Here is a 19,233-nt window from a genome sequence, read left to right as displayed (position 1 = left end):
GATGATGTGTCAACGCAAGAATTCACAACATGAACAGGAGCGCACAGCTGGCACGCACTGAGCTGTATGTATCAGCACTGGCGATACTTGTAGACTGGCATGATATCGACTTGATCAACTGAAACTGAAGTTTCTCACTGTTCGCTGTGAAGTTGGTGCTCTCTGCTTTAAGAGCTTCATGTTTTTAGTCTGCAGACTTAGAGATGATGAGTCTTACCAAAAGATCTTCCGCTGCTTCATATACACATCAGGCTTTTTTATATTTCTCTGTCCACTGAGCCCACTTCAGTTCAGAGTGCAACGTTGCTGTATATCGATCCTGTATGTCAAACTGCACTTTGGTGTACCTTCTTTTTCTTTTCTTCTTTCATTCAAACTCATCCAGGATTCAGTTTTTGGACCTGAAAAACCTAATGATTTCTTATTCATCATTGGGCTGCAGGGAAGGTGTTTTTTCTGTTTTTACCTTGACCAGGCATGCTAGTTATTTCCTCTCTTAACTCCTCAGATGTATCTCTGTTTTATTTGTCTTGTCTGTGTTCTGTATTGAAAACTCAATTATACGAGCAGCACAGTGAGCATTTATTTCCATCTAGGTCGACTGAAAAACTGAATGTAAAATTGAAGACATCTGTTATTTTGGCTGTGAACAATAGGCTGCTTCAAATACTGTATCTTAACTATAAAATATGCATCTTTATTATTTATAGGCAAGAATTCAGCTCTTTTTTCAGCTTCTTCGTTAGATTCTGTGTTTCAACTTGATTAGTCTGTGGCAACATCTGTATAGATACAGAATGTTCTATATATAAAATGCATATAGCAAAAGTCTTAGTTTAGCTTTTATCAACAGAAGGACATCTGAGAGTACAGTATTATATATATATATATGTATATATTCCATTATTTAAATTTGTACTAGTATGTATATGGAAGTGATTTATTTTAGCTTGCCTCTAGCCTTCAAACCTCTCTTGGCAATTGCAGAAGGAGGAGGGAGACCTGGTCAGGAGAAACACACAAACATATTAACAGAGATTTCGTGATGTGAAGCCCAGGTCTGTGAGAGAAAAGGGTAAAGACAAAGAGGGAAAAACAAACATGACAGACAGAAACAATCTATAAAGAGAAAGTCATACAGAAACAAATGATCAACAACCTTCATCTCACTGCATGTTTTAGCAGTCAAAGCCACACACAACTCTAGATTTACAGCGTTGCTACTATGATGGAAATATGCAAATATGATTTAAAAACACACAAACACAAAACAGATTTTTCAAACATGTTAGAACTCGTCTTTCCAAGGTGCAGAAGACATGCTGAATGAAAACACGGCAAGAAACAACCACATAACTGAAACATTTTTTGATAGATTTTTACCTGTTCTTCCACCTCTGACATTGTCTGTATAGATATGAGGAAGTGTCACTCACAGACTTTTTCATCACAGTGGTGCGAAATGGCAGAAAATCAAATACGTGTACCGACAATATGCTGGTAGAACATTCTGTTAGGGCACACATTAGAAAAGAGCAAATCTCTCACTTAATCGTTGCTGATCGTTGCCAGTAGCCAGCCGTAAACCAGTAATTATGGTCAAAGCGTGGTTTTGGCTTTGTTTTTTTCACTCTTTAAAGCATCACATGGACTGCATCGATGGATTGTTTGAGCCCTAACCTTTTCAAAGTAAAGCAGATGAAGAAAAGCCCTTTGTGAAGAGCTAATATGTTATTAGCATGAAAAAAGCTGACTAAATTAATGATTACAGAATTTGTTTGTTCAGGACTTCATTAGGAATTTCTAATCACGCAGAACTGATTGCACATTGCTGCTAAGCGATGATTCTAAATTGTCTGTGGGAAGGAGCATGAGTGTGCACGGTTGTCTCTGTGTTAGCCCTCTCAGTGACTTGTTGTCGGAGCAGGAACAAAGAGCTTGCAATACCTCTCCCTCACACGTAGGTGTTCATATATATGTATATGTATTTGTATGTGTGTGTAAAATTGAAAAGGCTGAAAAGACATTTATACATTTTAGCTTTTGTAAAGGATGAATTCAAAATTCACCAGTATCTTTGGTGAGTTCACTTTATTCGTAGGAAATTTTGTTTCCAATAAACATTTTTCTACTTTAGGTTTGATTACAACCAGGCACAGCGTACGCTCCGCTTTACATTTGCACTCAGACCATGATGCTACATGTGGTCAGAGAGGCTGCTCACTGTTCCTTTTAAACACATTTTCTCCCATCCAAGCTTGGCTTTATGTCACAGCTTCCCCATCTATCATTAAACGCTAATCCCAACTATATTAGTGTGAAGTGTAAAATGAAGTGCAGCAGTGATCTTGAATGTAATGACAATAATGTGTAAAGGGTACATTACTGATACAAATTGCAGCTGCTGCTCTGTCAGAATCTATCTCTTAGAGACAAGTTGGCCATTTTACTTTGGAGTGTGGTTGATGAAATAAAACCTGTTCTTAGAGAGCTAAAACCCAATGATGACATACCGCCGCTGCAGTGAAGGTAATTTGCATTCTTCTCTCTGGGAGACAAGTGAATTTGACATTCATCACTTCTCTCTGTGGATGTGCGTGTGCATGTGTGTGTGTGTTATGCTAACTGTGGTCTCTAAAGTGCTAAATGCGTTGTTTTGATGTTCACTGTGAATCTCTTTAATTTTTCCTCCACCAGATGGAAGATGCTTTTTGCCTGCTTCTCTCCCAGTGTGGAGGAGTTTCAGAGGCTAATGCAGCCTCATAAACAACTGATTAATGCACTGACATTTCTTTGATTGGCACTCAACACACAATGCCAGAGAAACCAGGAATAGACAGCAACAATTTCCCCTTGGTAATTGCCTTTGTTCATTTTTATTGTTAGTCTTAGTCTTTCAGTCTCTGTTTTTTTTTTGTCTCTTCCCATCTCCAAAACAGGGGTCTTCCCCTCTCTGTTGTCTCTTGAAATCTATTTGGTGTCACCTTTTTTTCTTTCATGTCTCTTTTCCTCCTGTCCACCTCTCTGTTTTCGGGGTTGTGCAGGTATTCTAAGAGGCATCAAGAAAAGGAAAGAGAAAAATACCAATTGTGCCAGAGATAGAAAAAATAAACTCATTGAGGCTTTGGATGAACCCTCAGAAGGAAAACTGTAGTTTAGAGGGGAAACATCTGGGCCAGATGAGAGATGCTAAATGATGCCTATCCTTTGAATAGGAGCCTAAATAATGGGCAAACACTTTAAAGTTCCTTTGTTAATGTGTGAACAAGAAGATAAACACTGTATTACCGACCAGCCATGTTTTGCATCTGTTTCCGTTGCCAAATGTTCCCTTTCAAAGAAAATCCCTTGTTTTAAGAAACACTCCTTTTCTGGTTCTCCGTTTCAAATGCAGGTTTTTTAAGGTGACTATAGCTCTCTCACCGACATCCTGCGTTGTTTTCTTTTAATTCCTTTTGCTTAAATGTCCCAGAATGAATGTGTTTTTTTGTAAAGAATGTCTTTGTCCTCCTGTTTCTACTGGAGACACATATACACACAGGCTCCTTTCTTTTTTTTTGTATTGTGGGAACCCGTCATTGACATAATGCAACCCTTTTGTAACAATAAGTATAATGCATTTTTTTAACGTACAAAAAAAAAAAACATGTGATAAAAGACGCAGTGCAGTGTTTTCATACTGTCACCTGGAGAATTTCTGACTCAGGAAGTGTAGGATTACTGTGATGTATAGGGGGCATTTGCTTTTCGTATGTATTTCCCTCTCAAATAACTTATAGCTGAAGAAAATGCTTTCCTGACTAAGCTAAAAGATGTTTAACCTTTCTTCAAACTTCATAAAGTGATAAATGAGTAACCTCATCCACCTTACCTATTACATTTCTTTTCCCTTTTTGGGGGGGCTGCTAAATTGAAGAAATGATTCCATTTAAATTCCAACTGGTTTACAGATTGGCTGCACTGTAACACCTAGAACCCAGAGCCATTCTTTACCGACGATCAGCAGATCCAGATAAAACAAAGGCACACACTCGGTTGCACAGTGTTAATACAAGATTTGTTGTGCACCTAAAGAAGTGAGATGACACACTGGTTGATAACAAATTTAAAAAAAAAAATGATTCAATAGCGGGACATAAGGTGAAGAGAGGCTGCCACAAAGGAAATGAGAGGCTCAAAGGGTAAATCAACAGTGAATCCTTTCAGCTTGCAGAACTAGATGCTAATCATGTATTCTCTTGTACATTTAGAAGGTCTAGAACACCCATGCTCTAAGTAGATTTATTGCCTTGGTGCTTTTGGTGAATAATACAGTGTTTACACTGATTAATGACATCTGATAAGTTGTGCTTTTACACTTGGCAAAGATTTAGTCAGAATTAACCTCACGGGACATAGGAAAAGTGGGAATGCCTACTGTTCTGCAACTTTATTGATAAAATACCATTTACTCAGCAAAAGAAAATGAGCATGATAGAGACATATCCACTGCAAACAACTTCTCCATTTCTGCTACTTCCAATGAATCAACAAACACTGAGGAATGGAGCACTGTTGAAATATGTTGTCAAGTTGTTCTTTAATCCTCGACTCTTCTTAAGTCTCCAACATACACGTGTCCTTTGTTTTGCTGCTATCGTGTTCAAACCCCTCAGAGGTTTCCTTAACCCTTAGTGGTGCTAGCATGGACAGAAACAACAGAACTACTTTTAAACTAGAGATCAACAATCAGATGAAGTTTTTACGTGGCAACATTTTCCTTCTGATCAGATTATCAAAAGGTTGACAACACTGGTCTCAATCTGATCAAAATATGTACTCTGATTAGGCTGGATCAGATCAGTCTGATCTGAGTCTACCATTAAGCTTTTTTAAAGTTCTTATAAAACTGGCAATGTGAACTAAAGTGGTCCATGGAAACTGGCTGCATCGAGTGATATCCAAGGTAAAACAACAAGAGGAGTTTTCTGCAGGAAACTCAAAGTGGAAACGCTTGTTTTAGCAACATCCCCCAACCCCACCTGTACCTTATAACCTGCTCATTTGTAGATAAAGCTGATGTACGCGCACTATAGCCCAAAGTCATTAAAAGTAAGAAAAAAAGACAAAAATAGGTACATATGCATGTAGTGATCTGGAAGACTCCATGCATATGAAACATTGAACGTATTGTAGGATCCAAGATGTTCTCACTCCCACCTCACCTACTGACGCTTGTTCAGTAGCCTGATGTGTCACTTTTGAATGCAGACGTTAGTCCTCAAAGTGTTACTATTGGAAGTGCAATATTTCCCGTAACTTAAAAGTACTTAAAAGGATGAGAAAAAAAGGGAGAGACTCAAACATGAGTCCCTTATTTTGTTCACTCCTCCAACTTCTTTATGTCGTTCTCTGTGCATGTTGATAAGAAAGCACAATAGATTGAAATTTTCCTGTTGTTTGTTTTCAGTTGGGGTACCCGGTGAATCGCCTACTGCAGTGAAAGATAATTCCCAAAATGTAGCTGTAGAGCACTTCCCTGTGTGTTAAAAGTGACCTTACCTCGTGCACTGATAATTGCTACGAGGCGCTCTCGACAAAGAGCTCTTCAGTATGTGAGGTGTTGGACATGAGACTGTTTTGGGAACGTTTATATTCCACAGATTTCTTATTTCCTTTTCTACAATTGTAAAATGGAAGTGTCTTTTCTGGACTGATGAGGTGAAATTGTTGCAAACACTATTTTGCATAATTTGAAACTTAAAAGCACAGCGGCTTCATTCAAGTCTTCGGTTACCAGCAGCTGTTTATGTTTCATGGCTGGTGGGACATTTTTGTGCCGATTTAGTGCTGATTTACCCTTTTCAAAGCCAGATTCAGAGTGAAATCTCTTTGACAGGGACCTATACATGTGAGTTTGAACTGTTACATGCAGCACTCTAGAAGCAAGCAGTGCAGTCAAATCGTGGTTTAGTTGGTTGCTTTTACCAGGTGATAGACACACGGGGTCGTCACAGTATGATGTGTAGTCTTTGGATGGGATGGCAGATGATTGACAGCATGAGGATGAAGAGGACGTGAAGGGGTGGGAGGTGAAGAAAGGAGGAAAGTGAGGAGAGGAGTTAAAGATGAGTGTGTTGGATGTGTGAGGCAGGAGTATCCCTACAATGTAGGATAATCCAAATACATTGAGATGGGAAGTGGTGGGAGTGGTAAAGGAGAGATGTGAGTAGAATCGATAGAAAGGTCTTTATGGCAGTGAACTAACTTCACACCAAAACCCGAAATGATTGATTTTGTTTTGTGTGGAGGGAGAGTAAAACAGCTGCAGAGATTTGCATGGACACATGTCTTATGGGTGAGACAGCATCCGCTTAAAACATGTTAAAAGGTTGAGAATTGTGAATTTTGAGTCTTCCCTGGATGGCAGTATTCGCAGAGCATGGGCTGCCTACTTAAACTGTTGAATGATGAGAACAAGAAAAAATGGCTTTTGAGGGCTTCCAACTGCTGCATACCAGGGAGTCCCAAGAACTTCACATTTTGACATGTTGTTGCCCATCTGTCTAACCATCCCAACTTATCCATGTCAAAGTTCCTGACACATCTCTGCATACTCACTTTTCAACCATTTGTCAAAACTGGCAAAACTATTTATTTTCATGTCACTATTTGATGCACCAGATTTTCTATAACCATGACCTTTTGGTTATTAAACCAAACTAAATAGGTTTGATGCATGAACGTAAGCAGGAAAACCTGGTTATTAAACCTAACCACACAACTGAAACTAAGACTAAACAACAAGTGCAATGGAAACCTAAGTAGAAAAAAGAAACTGTGCCAGACTGGTGCTCACAAACTACATTTTTGATGTTTTATACTGAGATAAGACTGGGTTTGTTCCTACATATCAGCTTCAACAACTGATTGTTTATTGGCAGCCTTATGGATCCCTCTGTATAAAGAGATCTTCAGTTTACTTTAACATAGCCATAAGCTCAGGAGAATGCGTTTTCCGTTATCACTCGGCATTGGAGTAATTAAAGTGCGATCATAGGAAAGCAAATGTGATCAACCCAGACAATTAAGCTGTGAACTGAGATAACAAGATGTATGAGAAACAAAGCTTCTCCCACTGTCTTCAGTGTGGAAGAAAACAATGCAAAGAAGTCCACGTAAACGGAATTATCAAAAAAATGTAAAATAATCAAGTTACTGAAAGCCCTTTGTGGTATTCAAGCCACATAACTGTGTTATTAGTATGCATGTTCACATCAGGGGGTACCCTTTCAATCGATTCTACCAGTGTATGAGTCAGACGTTAAAAAGAAAATGCGTAGGTGGGAAAATTCCTCTGTATGCACACAGCTACTGTGCTGGTACATAAACTGCGAAACAGTGGACTTATTGATGGTATAGTCTGAACATGTGGGTGTGAGAGATGCATTCTTAAAAATGGGGGAAAGTGTGTCATTTTCAAAGCATCTGTGGGTAAAGCGAGTGGGAAATACACCATGTGTCTCTTTAAACACGACCACACCAGAAAGGGACCGTAGATGATTTGCGTCCCACAACTTGTCACACAGATGCCGTCGAAAGCAACAACCTTCCTGGGAGTACATCCACTTTTGAAGGCTGCTTCAAAAATGTCTCGAAGGTTTTTGGGTGAGAAATGGATGTGTGACTGAAATGTGAAAAATGAATAAAGCAGGAGTGGAGAGAAAGGTCAATAAGGTATCGTAAAAGCTTACAACCACATTATAATCACATTTTAATGTAATTATAATAATTATTTAAGGGCAAAAAAATGCTAACCATGGCAAGAAGAATGACATTACATGAAAAGCAAAAGATGTATTGAAATATGAAAATGAGTATAAAAGTAGATGACTGTTACCTGCTAGAGTCTTATAATCAAGCAGATCAAACAAAACAATGGCCACTCCTGACCATGTGATGATCAGGGCCACAATCAGCAGCCAGGCCATCGGTGAGCTGAAGGTTAAAATGACATCATCCAAAAATGTCCTCTGATTGGACCGAGATGGAGGGCCCGCCTCCCCGCTGTTGGTCTGACTGCTCATTGGTGAACAGAGCTGGAGGCAGATGGAGAAATTACAGGAGGAGAACAAAAACAGAGAGGTGAGTTTGGAGAGGGCAGCTTAAGATGATCAAACAAAATCCAATTTGTAAAAGGCAAAAAGTCCATCAATTTCTGAAATGGTTTTGCAGAGCATGAGCCGTGGCATCCCACACACAAGTTCAAGTACTTAAAGAGAATCATTTAGAGAGCTTGCTTTATTCCACTCCTGTACTTAATTCAGAGGGTTCGGTCAGAGGGACGTTCTTCTCTGACAGCTCAGACTCATCAAAAACATTTGTTCACTTGTTCCAAAAGGTAGTTGTGCCACAGTCTGTGTTTGTAAATTGTGAGATGGCAGCGTATCCCAACCTGTTGGGCTGCATTCACGTAAAATGAAAGCAATGACAACACACAAAAACTGAAAAGCCATGCCCATGTGTATTTTTATAACCATCTAACCTCATTTGATAATATTCACTATCAGGCAGCTGACGATATTTAGGACATCTGAAAATGTGGGCAGTTAAATGCTCTGGCTGTGGACTTGGCAAAGTTGCTTCTTTAATATTTCTCTCAAACAGCTCTGCTTCTGACAGCTCTGCTGAACTGTGATTTTACACCCCAGATTGGAAGCACCAATGGTTGAGGCAGATGTCTGTAGCTATCTTAAAGGAATGTGTTTTTAAAAATTCTGGAAATATTTCCAGAGCTTGAAGTATCCAGCTGCTCAGATATCTGCCAACGTAAACAGCCAGTCTCTGGAGATCCTTCCTAAGACAAATCCAATTGATCCACAAACCTCTTCAAAGTCACAAAAGGTGAACCTCACCTTCTGCGACTTATCATTTTACAACACACTTTTAAAGTTATACAGTCATATAAAAGACGTTAGCACACTTGTCTTTCAGAGAGGTTTTATGTATTGTGACACAGTAAAAAAATCATCCTGCCCATACCGAGTCTTAGATACAAACAACACAATACATATTACACCTTTACACTATGTCATCATTAACAAAATCTAAGATAAAACAAAGGAGCATTGTATATGCAAACTTGCACCCTTACTGTTTCCATGAGAATTAAGATGAAAAGTACCAGCTGATAAGCAAATGCACTTAATTTGATGCTCTGTAAAGATGCTCTATAAAGCAGATGGCTATAAAGCAGCCTTCGGTTTGATGGTCAGGAGCATTCAGGTGTGTGTTGACACAATGCCACGGAGGAAAGACATCAGCAATGATCTGAGAGAAGGAACTTTTGAAGCCCATCAATGTGGAAGGGTCCATAAGGGTTTTTCTGAATAATTTGGAGTCCATCATTCTACAGTAAGAAAAATTATTCACAAGTGGAAAACATCCAAGTCTGTCCAAGAGTGGACATCAAAGCAAATTCCCTCCAAAGTCAGACCGTGCAATGCTCAGACAAACTGCAAAAACCCCCAAACATACTCTACGGGCATCAGTTAGCATGTTAATGTTAAAGTTCATGACAGCGCACTGAAAAAAAAAGACAACAACAAGTATGGCTTGTTTGAAAGGGCTGCAGGAGAAAGCCTGTTCTCCTTAAAAGGAAACATGGCAGCACAGCTCAGGTTTGTGACGTTAGAGCTGAACAAGCTACAAGACTTCTGGAACAATGTCCTTTGGACAGAAAAAGCTGAAGCAGAGATTTGTGGTCATAATTCAGAACATCACGTACACTGAAAACAAAACTCAGCATCAGCACAAACACCTCATAACTGTAAAGCACGGTGGTTCAGGGCTGATGATTTGGGCTTGTTTGGCAAGCTTTGCAGTCATTGAGTCGACCATGAACTCATCTGTCAACCAAAGTGTTCAAATGTGAGGCTATTTGTCTGATAGCTAAAGGTTGACTGAAATTGGGTCACGCAAAAGGACAGAGGGACAGAGATCCCAAACACGGCAGTAATTCTGGATGCCTTGCAGTCATTGAGTCGACCATGAACTCCTCTGAATACCAGAGTTTTCTACATTAAAATGCAAGACCACCTGACAGATAAAGCTCCAATGAAACTGGGTCACGGAAATGAACAATGATCCCAAACACGGCAGCAAATCTAGAACAGAAAAAGAAAAGAATGAAGGTGTTGCAATAGTCCCGTCAAAGTCCAGACCTCAACCTGATTGAAATATTGTGGTGGTACCTTAAGAGAGCTGTGCATGAACAAATGGTGCAAACCCCTAAGAAATGTTGTAAAGTATGTATTTTATATGGGACTCAAAACATCATATTTTTACTATGGATAAAATGTGATATGAGGGGTTTGGAAGAAATGCTTTCGTGGCAGACCTTTGCCCAGTTCAGGCACTGTTGTTAACATATGTTATCATAGCAAATAAAAACAATTAAAAAGTTACAGAAATCAGTGGTGTTGGGTGGAGTGCTAACATTGTCTCGATGTCTTCAGGCTATGATGTTGTTGTTGTTGTTGAGTATGCATACCATATGAAATAATATTGGTATCCTCCCACCATGAATTCACCACTGAAGCCAAATTTATCCAACCTCAATCTGTGCTATCAGAAATACTAACAGCATGATTAATACACACACAAGCAGTTTATTTACGCAGATGCTGGTGACTCATTAAAGTATGCTCTGTTTATCTGTGCGAGGGTGAGAATGAGAGATGCAAGTAGGAGGTAAGGGAGGAGGCTTGGAGTGGGAGAGAATAATGAAACAGGAAAACAGACAGAGGAGATGAGGAGATTACATCTGCGCTACGAGACAAATTACTTCTCCAAAGAAAGTTTTCATCATTGTATGGCAGAGGAGCCGTGCTCCAATAACATGATTATGTGCCCGCGTTCGGTTGTTTGTGTTCAGCATGCACTGCTTGAGTTGATTTATTTTTCTCTCTCTTTCTCTGCTTGACTCTCACATCGTCCATCAGCAAATACAAAAGTGATAGTTACTCTGACGGATGCAGAGCCATGTGAGTGCTGCTCTGTGAGTGCAGGTCCAGGTCATGGTGACACTTGTAGGCGGCAATGTTTCTGCTCACATACCTACTTCAAGGAGCAATTCAGCAAAGCGTTCCTTTTATCGCTATACGTGTGCATGCAAATTTAATCAAATGCCGAGTGTGTATTAGCTGTTTGCTGTTCTGTAGGTCACGCATTGAAATTCAAAAGGAACCAGCCCTGTCAAAAACACGTTTCTGCGGCCGCTCAATTTGTAGAAAGATAAATTACAGATATGAGACAAAACTGTGCGTTCGCAGCAGAGCTTTGTAAAGCATAACTCTTGCGTCAAATAGTTCTAGTTAATTCATTTCTTTTTTTTTTTTTTAGCAGAAGAAAATAACTGTTGGTATCTCCAGTCATCTACGGTTTATGACTGCTTCTCTTAACTCTAACCCTGTTTTCATCTTTTTCTTTTTTAGTTTTGGTCGATATTTGACTTTTCTGGATCTGAATCCCATTTCCTCGCAAACGTTGGCCCCTGCTTTCTTTTTTATTTCTTTATCTGCACATTGCCTTGCCAGGTCTTAAAATGTAATAAACACAGCCTACAATGAACAACAACTCAAAATGCAGAGGCAGTGTGTGAAGAACGAAATACACTTGCAAATCCTCCAAAGAGTGAATTTCCCAGTGAACTTACCCCAAGGTCAGCTAGCATGTTAAATGTTAAAGTTCATGACAGAGCAATTAGAAAAAGACTGAACAAGTGTGGCTTGTTCTGAGAGGTTGGATTTCTATTTTCAAAACATATTGCTGTTAGTTTTCCTTCCTCACACTTTGACCCATATGTTTCCCTCGTATAACGTTTCCATTTAGTTTGTACTAGCTCCATATTTAAGACACAGCTGACTTGGTACAACTGAATCTTTTGCTACACTCTGAGTAGAATTTCCTCCTTCAGAGAGTTTTGTAATCCTTTCCACTGTTTCCACCGACAGCTCCCTTGTAAGGGCCATGCTGCCTGTCAGTCAGCCAGGTGCAACAGCTCATTAAGCTTCGCAAGCACTCTCTTTTAAATGCGACTCATTTGCATTTTTAGACTTGTGCAGAAATTTGTATTAGAAATGCAAATCACAAGGTGAATCCATCATGTTTTTCTTCTTCTTGATATGGGAATTACCATTAATTACAACCTTTTTTATTATTATTTTGAGCTATGTTTACAGAGCCAGAGTTCTTTCTGTGTTTTTAATTTAATCTATCTATCTATCTATCTATCTATCTATCTATCTATCTATCTATCTATCTATCTATCTATCTATCTATCTATCTATCTATCTATCTGTCTGTCTGTCTGTCTGTCTGTCTGTCTGTCTGTCTGTCTGTCTGTCTGTCTGTCTGTCTGTCTGTCTGTCTGTCTGTCTGTCTGTCTGTCTGTCTGTCTGTCTGTCTGTCTGTCTGTCTGTCTGTCTGTCTGTCTGTCTGTCTGTCTGTCTGTCTGTCTGTCTGTCTGTCTGTCTATCTATCTATCTATCTATCTATCTATCTATCTATCTATCTATCTATCTATCTATCTATCTATCTATCTATCTATCTGTCTGTCTGTCTGTCTGTCTGTCTGTCTGTCTGTCTGTCTGTCTGTCTGTCTGTCTGTCTGTCTGTCTGTCTGTCTATCCGCAGCGTGCTGTTGAATCAGGGTGATTGTAGAATTTAATGTGAGGAATTGACGCGTTTTGATTCAGTAGTTGCTCTTACACTGACCTTTGTGTTGCTGCATCCAGTTAACAAACTGCAAAATCAATTTAACATAATTCTACTTTCTCACACTCTGATGTGCATTTGTGTGTGCGTTGGATTCAAGAGGGCATCGATCCGCTAAACAACGGCTGGCATGTATGTTAAATCAGAAGGGAAGGCTTAAAGAGCCCGGGCATAAGAAGCATGCGTGTGATATAAAAGCTGACCACTGATCAAGCCATGCCTTAGCAACGGCTTGTAAGACCAACATATTGATCAACGGCAGGTAAAACACCCACAATGTTGATAGAAGACTATAGCGCAGACAGAATATCCCACAGCAAACATGAGAGTACCTGCATCGTGCAAGTATCATCATCCACAGTATAGTTCTTCAGTGTTTTATAGTCTGAAACTATTTCCCCTTTATTGAGTCTGTCCTCTTTTCAAATAAAGATGACCCAGCCCACCTGTTGTTACTATTAAGCGCTGAGCTGATCTTCACACGCTCACGGACACCAACTGCTGCTGCCTCCTCCACACCAGAGGAATGAACAGAATTAGAACAATGTGGGTGCAAGCTACGAACTGGCATTTGAGGGCAAATGAAAGGCAGCAACAGCTCAGTCGAAACTATGAGTCACTAAATGCTGTAAGGAGTGTGTTAACTTTTCCACAAGCAGGCATGGAGATGCTTAATAAGTAAACCTCTTGGATATTAGTACCAAGTCCAAGCTGTTGTCATTAAATTTACTTTATCTTTTGTTTTCACATCATTTGTTACATCATGAAACCTATATTGTAAGTTTATTTTGCCCACTTTTTCTGCTAAATTAGTCCCTTTACTTCAGTACATACTTTACTGATGATACCTCTTTACTTCAGCTGAAATGAGAATTTGAATCTAATACTTTTGCTTGTAATGGAGTATTTTTTTCTTCTTTGTGTTGGAAGTGTTTTTCTGTAAAGGACCATCGCCGAACATGGAGCCACCACCATTGATCACTGCTTGTTATCAGCTTAGCACAGAAACCCACTACACTGAACACACAAAAGTCCAAATACAACCAATTCTCTTGCAACAGAAAAAAGCTGACAAAACTAGTGTGTATTTACCCGATGTACTGTATGTTTCAACGTGCAGTGCATGTCATTTTGTGCACAAATACTGAAAGCAGAGATTAACATATGAATAATCCTTTTCAGCTACATTTCACAAATTACATAATGGCCCTGAGGGTGATACTGTAGCTATTTTTTCTTCTATGTTGAATAACAAACAAAAATGGTCACATAAAGATGGTTAAAAAACAGATAATTGATCATATCAACATCAAAGTGAATACTTTTCAATGCAGTAGTTTATTCCCACCCCCCCTCTCATATGGATATGTGGAGACCTGAGACGTCCCAAGAAGCTAAAAGAAGAGAAGAAGAACTGAAAAACATTTCTTCCTTTTGAAATACAGAATACTTTGAAGTTTTCAGGCTTTAGAAATAGCGCATTTTGCTTTTTTTTATGGGGTCACAAAGGCTGGGAACTATTGGTTTTGATGGTGAAAGAAGGAACTGAAGACTGAATTATGGTTCCAACAAGGGTCTATAAGTAAAATGTTGCTGTTTGAAGCCTTTTGATCTGACAGTGTGCTAATTAGCTTCTACATAAATAGATTTTTACAGAATTACACATTATGAAATAATCTATCCTGCCATGCTCCAAGCCATGTGCTTGTAATTGAGGAACAGTTGTGTCAGACAAATGAGCGTCCTATACTGACAGCTTCTGGCAGGTTTTTGATGTGTCAACAATTGAAGCTCCAACAGAAGTTAGCATTGATGCTTTTGGCGTCAATTATATCAGAACTGAAGGGTATTTCTTCACTGAAAGGAAGCTACAACAACACTACAGGCTTTTATTGCTTTACTTCTAACTAGCTTTGGCAAGAATTTGATTCACCAACTAGGCTAATCTGATTGGTTGACTCTACCCTGTGACTGTTGTCACTATTCTTTGAAACTGCCTGCATTTTATAACTTTCCTACTCTTTCTCACCTCCCAGATGATTTTATATAACAAACACTCTGTGCATCAGGTTAACAATATAGCTAGCTATCCATTTAATTACAAATTCAAAAGAATGGTATATTTAAGACCATTTTTAAATGTATAAATGACGATATAAATTTGGCAAAATAAATCAAAGTCTACAATATAATCATGCTGCAAGTATTAACAGAACAGCAGATTATAATGTATAATTTGACTATGAAGCGACATTTTACGGCGCTTTACAGACTACAAAACAAATGGTCCTGCAGCTAAGATAGATAAGATGTATACCATTACTTACTGCTGGCATTTGTGAGATATTCAAAATGACGATGAGAAAGAATAACTGCATAAACTGTGCAATGGCCCTCGGGTTTCAGACACACCGCTATCAGATCATTATTGTAAAGTTCAGCCAGAGTGAAATGGATTTTTTAAGTACCTTAGTTTTTGAGTCTGCTGGATGTTCAGTGATAACCTTTGGTCCTTCAGAGGTTCTGGGAAGGCAGTGTTACCATAGAAACACGCATTCAACTCCTTTGTTAAATCCTTTTTGGCCCCACTTGATTGTGAGACAACGTTCAACGTGCAGCAAAAAGCATGCAACAGTTGTCTTAGGCTGGATCACAGCACTTCTAAAAATACACTTAAACTGTCCCCATAGGAGATAAAAATCCAGTGAACTATTCCTCTGTATTATTGTCCCAGTTTTCTTTTTTGAAGTTGCTTTTGAAGGTTGCAGTTTCAGTCCAAGAAATGAATTCAAGGTTGCTGAGATTTTGATGTTTAAATGCTGGACAGAGCAAGACGGAGAGGGAGAAACCAACGGAGAAGGGGGTCAACCCTCTGAGAGTCACCCTGCCCCCTCTGAAGGTTCAAAATAGAGCGATAAAGAGGTGATGGGAGGGATTAGAAGAGGAATGAAAGGGAAGCTGTGAGAGCAAAGAAAGGAAGAGAAACTGGTGAAAAGGAGCAAATGATTGAAATATAGGGAGGAGAGAGGAAAGATGAAAGAATGAGGTGAGGAGATAAAGGTCTGAGAGTCTCCTGTGCAATATGTCTCAAAAACACAGAGCTTGTTAATCATGTTCTAATGATGGAGGCAACTGGGATTAGCTAACAGCTGGTATTTAATCAGTGTTTCCTTCTCTCAGAAGCCCATTTTCTATCTCTGATCTCACCTTACCTGACTTATTCACTTCAAAAAGTATCAAGCCATTTCTTTTTACACTTGAAAATGATATCAACTGGCATTTTTTTAAATTTCATATTCTATTATCACGTTTAAAACTACACCGTGAAGCTACCAAATGTACTCACTCTGTATCTTTGATAACTTTAAGAGTAAAGTATTTTAAAATTCTAAATCTCCCAACCTTTGTTAGTTATGATCAAGTGCAGCCTTGTGTATTTCTATGCTTTGTCAGATGCTTTTTTTTTTAAGGCCCTTTTCAAATTATGGTACGTGCATGTGTGTGCAAGTGTGTTTATGAGTGAGAGCTGTGGGAAGGAGTAACCTGACCCCCAGTCTTGCCCTGGGAGCCTGCACTGCAGAGGCTATAATTAGAGATACAGACAGCAGCTGGTGTTAACATTGGACTGGACTGCTTTAAATGTAGGGCGCACAGAGGGGGCTGAGAAACATAACACACACAGACAACATACACACAAAATCCAGGTCCTATCTTCGCGTCTGCAGGATTCACTGAAACCACACACATAAAAGAAAGTGATAGTGTCCATCTGAGCACTTCAGGATGGGGAGCAGCTGAAGTCTGAACACTTCCCTCTTCTATTCGCTACGACAACATTCCCATTAAACTGGAAGCTCTTGCTTAATCAAGAACTCAAAGTGGTAAATGATTACCAAATGAAGATGGTGTGAATTGAGATATTACCATTCTAAAACTTCAATTCTTATTCAGTTGGGTTATTGTCATCATAGTAGTGACCATTCGCATCAGAACAGAAATGTTCAGAAGAAGCTATTTTCTCAGAGGAACTTTCATTTTAACTGCTGTGACACTCAACGTCATGAGGAAAATGGACCCGAACCATGCCAGCAAATCTCTCATGACAGCAAACCGAAAGCACAGAAAAATGAGAAACATAATTCTAATATGTAAAGTATGTACTATATACTACTATTCATGCATAGTTGACAAGATGGTATTAACTTTGTCCTGTACATATTCTCAGAATTAGATGTCGGTTCACATTTTTCCAACGACCTACTGTAGATGGGCAGCAATGTTCTTTTTGGATATCAGTAACTTTCTTCTCTGAGCTGTTAAACGCACATCTTTGGTGTTTATTCTTCCTCTGATGCTGTACTTTTTACATTAACGTAAACTGATGTGAGGGGGGACTGTAACCACTCTCAGTTACCCTGATGACCTAAAGAGTGATATTTGTTAGCTGATCACTCCTGTAGAGACAAACAGTGTGTTTATAGTGTTATAACATGTGTGTATATAGGATTACGGTTTAGATTTGATATTTTTACTTCCTCTTCTATTGCCTCATTCCCACTTCATTTAGTAATGGGAATGTAAGTATATCTGTCCATGAACTGAATCTCAATGAAATAAAGGGTAATGCAGCAAGATAATAGCCCTAAGCACACAACTGTTGCGCTAAAGTATATATTGAAGTACTGACCTTAATCCAGTAGAAGGGCTGTGGAAGGACCTGAGACAAGTAGTTTATCTACAGAGACCCACCAAAATCTTAGAGTCGATGCTGTTTTGTATGGAGATATGGGCAAAAAATCCCCAAAAGGGAAGTTTGGTCTGCAGATATTGCTGCAAAGGAGATTTAGATAGGAGTAGCTAAGGCTGACAGAATTTTGCCACTTGCACATTTGTAGTACTGTGCCATTTTCTTCAGTGAATAAAAGAACCATTTCTACATTTTTATGACTATGTTTTTATGGTATTGTTTGTGAATCTGAGAATGTCATAATTATGCAGAAATAAAAAAAAAACCCTGAACAATTCGCACTGTTTAAATCACTCCTTTAGTTGCTCTGCTGGATATTCCTGCTAATAAGCTCTCTCATGAGAGATGACCTCATGAAACCAACCATTCAAAGTAATTCTGATGAAACTAAGGGAAACATCAAGAAAAACTCTCATGTCTGCGCTACAGTACACAACAGCCCTTTTTACACAGCCAACAGAGGCGGGACAGATGTGCCTTCTTTGTCCATCGTGCCCTGTGTGAAAGTACATGGGCAGAGTCGGGGTAGAAGCTAATTCACCATTGACACGCCTCTAAGCGGGAGCAGAGGTAGTCACAGAGGCAAAACAATTTGTGTGCGTAAGGGAGAACGGGCATCTTATAAAATTCATATCACGCTTGCCTAAATGTTCATTGTGCAAGTGAATTGTGACATCAACACACCATAACTGTTTATACCGATGCTTCAGGCGAGCTGAACTCACTGCAGTATTCATCCTAAATAGCAAGTGTCACTACTAAGAAAAAAAAAACACGCTACACCACAGGAGTACTAGAAGTAAAACAGGAAGTACATTAAGTATTACAGTTTAAACTTCCTGCTGGGACGTTCTTCTTTGCTGCTCTTCCTGTTATTCAAACCTGCCACCACACATCAAGCAACAAAAATCAGAATTTGCATGGCTAAAACGTCAGGTATGGTGACATCAGTTTTGGTCCATGCTGCATTTATGAGGTAGAGAACAACAATACTGTTGTCTCACAGCTAATTCCACAATACCAGCTGGCTGTGTGGAAGCACACACTGATGTGTTACTGAACCCTCTGCTGTTAGTCTTCATCAATGACCAAGTGGCAACAGGAGAGGCTAGCGAGGGCTTTTTTTGAGCCAAAAAGGCACTCCACTGTGTGAAAAGAGTTGTCTTTAATGATTTTTTTGTCTTCCATCTGTAATTCAGTATATTGAAGAGTTAAGACTCCAAAAGTTAAGACTCCATATTACTGTGAGGTTATAGGAGGCTAATAGTCAGACAATCAGAGTCAAATATAAAGGACAATTTGACTAAAATTGCAGAGTTTTATTGCTTCTTTGTCTCTAGCAGAGGTCAAAACATTTAAGTCCAACCCTGCTTTTTCCTCCCATGTGTCTCATGCCGTAACATTGGAGACCTTAAGGAGCCACAACTGTATGTGACATGACCATAAAGTTGCTCCAATGCCTCATGGTGAACTGCTGCATCTCACGTTTGTATATTTAGACCTTTAAGCCTTTAAAGCTTTTATGATGCTGGCCAGTAAGGTAGAGAAAGTAATGCTTATTTTATAAAAGTGACATAAACACTTAAGTGAAAAATAAGAGAGTACATTAGCCTATTAGCATTCAAAGAACTATTTTACCTTGCCTGAGCATTGTGCTAAGCTTTAAGTTTTTATAGAAATCAACAATGAAGTAGCGAGTTTACATCAGTTAAGAGCTAAAATAAATTAAA

At 39.1% G+C, this 19,233-nt stretch overlaps 2 protein-coding genes across 5 annotated transcripts in view; one reads left to right on the top strand and one right to left on the bottom strand.

Annotated features, from left to right (window-relative positions):
- Positions 1–19,233, top strand: part of coq8aa (coenzyme Q8A, genome duplicate a) — a 294,959-nt gene that overhangs the window by 172,701 nt on the left and 103,025 nt on the right. The gene's annotated exons all lie outside the window — the stretch shown is intronic.
- On the bottom strand, positions 926–15,760 carry trdn (triadin). Of its 4 annotated transcripts, XM_072361969.1 has the most exons (5): positions 15,225–15,760; positions 7,880–8,078; positions 5,968–6,009; positions 1,384–1,407; positions 926–1,002 (listed from the first exon to the last, which is right to left on the bottom strand). In XM_072361969.1, the coding sequence occupies exons 2-5, from the start codon at positions 8,064–8,066 to the stop codon at positions 941–943; spliced, it is 315 nt and encodes a 104-aa protein (XP_072218070.1). In that variant the 5' UTR covers positions 8,067–8,078; positions 15,225–15,760; the 3' UTR covers positions 926–940. The 4 variants fall into 4 exon arrangements, 3 of the variants coding, with proteins under 3 accessions (XP_072218070.1, XP_072218071.1, XP_072218072.1); XM_072361970.1 differs by lacking the exon at positions 1,384–1,407 and having other exon boundaries at positions 15,225–15,756; XM_072361971.1 differs by lacking the exon at positions 5,968–6,009 and having other exon boundaries at positions 15,225–15,671.

The sequence above is a fragment of the Leuresthes tenuis genome, unplaced genomic scaffold (assembly GCF_036924035.1).
Source record: "Leuresthes tenuis unplaced genomic scaffold, fLeuTen1.0.hap1 SCAF_13, whole genome shotgun sequence".
Taxonomy (NCBI): Eukaryota; Metazoa; Chordata; class Actinopteri; order Atheriniformes; family Atherinopsidae; genus Leuresthes; species Leuresthes tenuis.
The sequence above is the reverse complement of the archived record's forward strand: the minus strand, read 5'-3'. Positions and strand labels throughout refer to the sequence as shown.